General features: G+C 34.9%; 1 protein-coding gene across 1 annotated transcript; it reads right to left on the reverse strand.

The window, feature by feature from the left end:
• Window positions 1-1,178: 1,178 nt before the first annotated feature.
• LOC114182413 (GRAS family protein RAM1-like) lies at window positions 1,179-3,010 on the reverse strand. Its single transcript, XM_085672415.1, has 2 exons — window positions 2,822-3,010; window positions 1,179-2,738 (listed from the first exon to the last, which is right to left on the reverse strand). The coding sequence occupies exon 2, from the start codon at window positions 2,732-2,734 to the stop codon at window positions 1,343-1,345; it is 1,392 nt and encodes a 463-aa protein (XP_085528541.1). The 5' UTR covers window positions 2,735-2,738; window positions 2,822-3,010; the 3' UTR covers window positions 1,179-1,342.
• Between the last annotated feature and the right edge of the window lie 263 nt (window positions 3,011-3,273).

A 3,273-nucleotide genomic window follows, 5' to 3' on the forward strand; every position in this document is an offset into this window, starting at 1 on the left:
TTTATTAAATGGGATGTTACAAGAATGAAAAAGAAAAGAACAATCAATGTATCATGTGAAATGGTACGAAGAGAACCTAGCTTAGAGAAGAATTATACCACATGTCATATATTGGATTATTTTTGTTGTTTAGTTATCAATTGATTCATGAAAGTCCTATGAGAACTTTGTGGCTTACACATTAATTATTATTAGTGAAAGTTTTTACTAGACTAAGTCCTATGAATAATTTCTTTCTTATTGAAGTTTTTTTCTGTTAATGGATTTCTCTTTGTTTTTTGCATCATAGTGTTTTACATATTATTTATATAAGGAAAGAATTAATTTGTTTTTTTTTTTATTATTTGTTTTGTTATCTTCCCAACAACAACACGTCATCTGGGTTTTAATATCACTGGCCTTTCCTAATAATATTTATTATGTTCATAATTCGTTATATAAATAATTTTTTTCATACTTTTGTTTTGGATTTAGAAAAGATACTTCGATGAATGTTATGCTAATTACTAAAAGAACTACACAAATTTTATATATACATCCGAAATTCTATTATCACTATATTTAGTATCGTTTTTGTGACAAAATAGTTTATTATTTCCGAAAATGAGTAATTACTATATAAAGTATTCCTAAAATGAAGATTTCCCCCTCCATTATTTAATATACACGTTATCCACCACCTACCTTGTAAACAATAAATTATATGCTCTGAGAGCGAACTATACTTACCTCTTTACAAGCATGTTTTAATGCTACTAAAGAATCTCAACAAATAAGTTTCATAATACTAATACTTTTATATGAAATCTTACCAAACGTTGTACATTCTGTTTTACAAATCTGATATCTTAACATAATAACATTTTCTATTACTTATATAGGTACACAATTATTTCATCAGCAAGAGCACTTGCCATGCGCTTTTTATGGCTACTACAGTACTCAAGAGAAGCTATATATAACTTTAATAAATATATGTTTATACATTTATATTTCTGGGCAATAGATATGTCGATGGCTCAAACTAGGGTTTTCTGTTTTTAGCTAAAAGAAGAAAGAAAAAGGAAAATTAAATTAGGGTTCTTCATATCGAACCAATCTCGGGAAGCAGAGAAACATAACTTGCTTTGACATATTTCATCTATTTACTTTAATAATTACTTAGACAATCTAGCAAGTAGTACTAAAGGCTCTTTATATATATATTTCTAGTCAACAACGTTAACATATTTTAGCCGAAGAAATATATAGAAAAATATAAGTTAAAATTCATCATCTTGAGTGCAGATTTTTACCAAAATGATGAAAGTTAGAACCTAGGAATGAAGGAGTATCTATTCTGTCAAATTGGTTGCCATGCTGAGACTGTGAGAAGAAACCTATTTTGCCATCCCAAAGAGATAACTCTTCCTTCATCCCTTTCAGAAACTCTGAAACCCCCACTTCCACCCTCTTCCTCAAACTGTAGAGGATAATAATGGGTTCTCATCTTCAGAAGCAGCTTCGCTTGGATCACACACTTTGAGCTAATTTTTCTTCCCACAAAACCATGATGCTCCATTCTTGTTTTCCATGTTTCCATCCTCTCATACTTTGGGCAATCCACACCATCCATGTCATAGTTCAGCATGCTTTTGATCTCTTTCCCCAAAAGCTTCTTCTCAATCCTCAACCTCTCAGCGCTCTCAAGTGGCAAGCAATCATCTAGTGAATCAAACATGGCAGCAAAATAGTGCAAAGACTCAGTGAACCTTGACAAGAAGGTCTTCAGACTCCTGCTACCTTCTTGTTTCACCAACACCACAATGGAGGGGCTAAGAGAATGAACAAGTCCTAATGTGTCCGACACCTTCATGAAACTACTCAAAGTGTTCAAGTAAGAAACAAGGTTCACTGCCAAAGTTTCATTTTTCTTCCTCCTCAGATTGATGAGCCTTGATGAGCCTCTTAGAAGCCCTTGGAACTCAAACACTAGGTGGTTACTGAAACCCTTTGAGAAGCTAACTAATCTGGCCTCAGTTTCTTGCAGTTCTTTAAGGTTGTTCCCGAAACCTGTTATCCTGAGAGATATTCTGTTGCCACTGGTTGCTTTTTCAGAAAGTGATTGAATGAGAGAAGGCCATTGGAAGCCATAGGAGACATCAAAGTCAATGACATGAAGTGCTTTGTTGTTCCTCTCTTCTTCCTCCTCATAGGCCTCCAAAATAGCCTGGTTTGCTGTGAAGTGAGCAAATTGGTAATAGGGTGAGACTCTATAGAGATCTGTGAATGCAAGAAACTCTTCCTCACTTGTTGGTTCCTCCATGACCATGTCATAGAAAGGGGATTTTCTTGTGAGAAGCCTTGCAGCCAAACCATCAGCAAAATAGGCCACCACACGTTGAACTGAATCACCTATTAGGGAAACTGTTTGATATAACTCAATCAGATTCTCTAGAGTTGCACAGTAGTTTCTCTCATCAATAGAAGTGGCAGTTGAAAGAAGCAAATGAATCAAAGGAAGACCATTATTATTCCCATCTTCAACCACTCCTTTTCTTCTGTGATCTTCTCTTAGCATCAGCTCCCTCATCTGTAGCAGCCTAAAGATCTTCCCTTCATACCCTTCACTGGACTTCATAGGAATAACAAGAGAATTTGTATCATCTTTTGTCCTTCCTTTCTTTTTCCTCTCTCCACCTGCAGCAACCGAAAGAGTGAGATTTAGAAGCTCTTCTTCCTCTGAATCTTCCATTTATCTGTATGTGAAAGAAGAATGATCAATAGATCTAGAACGTATTACAAAGTGTTGTGCTATGTTCTCCGTGTTTGTTGGCTTTACCTGGGAAACAGCTCACAAACTTTGCGTTGTGACATGGTGTGTATATATATAAACAAGACCGACAAAGTGATAATACGAGATTTTTCTTGTTTATTGTTTTCAAATAAGACGGAGAGATTAAGAAGGGTATCTTTTTATTCTCTAGAATCAGTGTTTTTGGGGTTAGGAAAACACGTTGATGTGTCTTTATTATTGGACTGCTTTTAAAATCTATGCTATGTTTGGCTTTTAGATTAATTCTTACTCCTTCGGTAGTTGAGAACGCTTGCAAGATGCCATACGCATTAGACATGAGACAGCAGTGTCAATGGGAATCAAAACGTACCGTCCTCAAGAAATTGTCTTTATTAATTTTCCCAACCAGTTTTCTTGAATCCCCTTCAAGATATCATGTTCCTTTATTCCTTAACTTCGTTTCACTTTCCTAACGTTGTACAGTTTTGACATGTTCT

Source organism: Vigna unguiculata, chromosome 4 (assembly GCF_037176805.1).
Source record: "Vigna unguiculata cultivar grain cowpea cultivar isolate G323 ecotype 2 chromosome 4, ASM3717680v1, whole genome shotgun sequence".
Classification (NCBI taxonomy): Eukaryota; Viridiplantae; Streptophyta; class Magnoliopsida; order Fabales; family Fabaceae; genus Vigna; species Vigna unguiculata.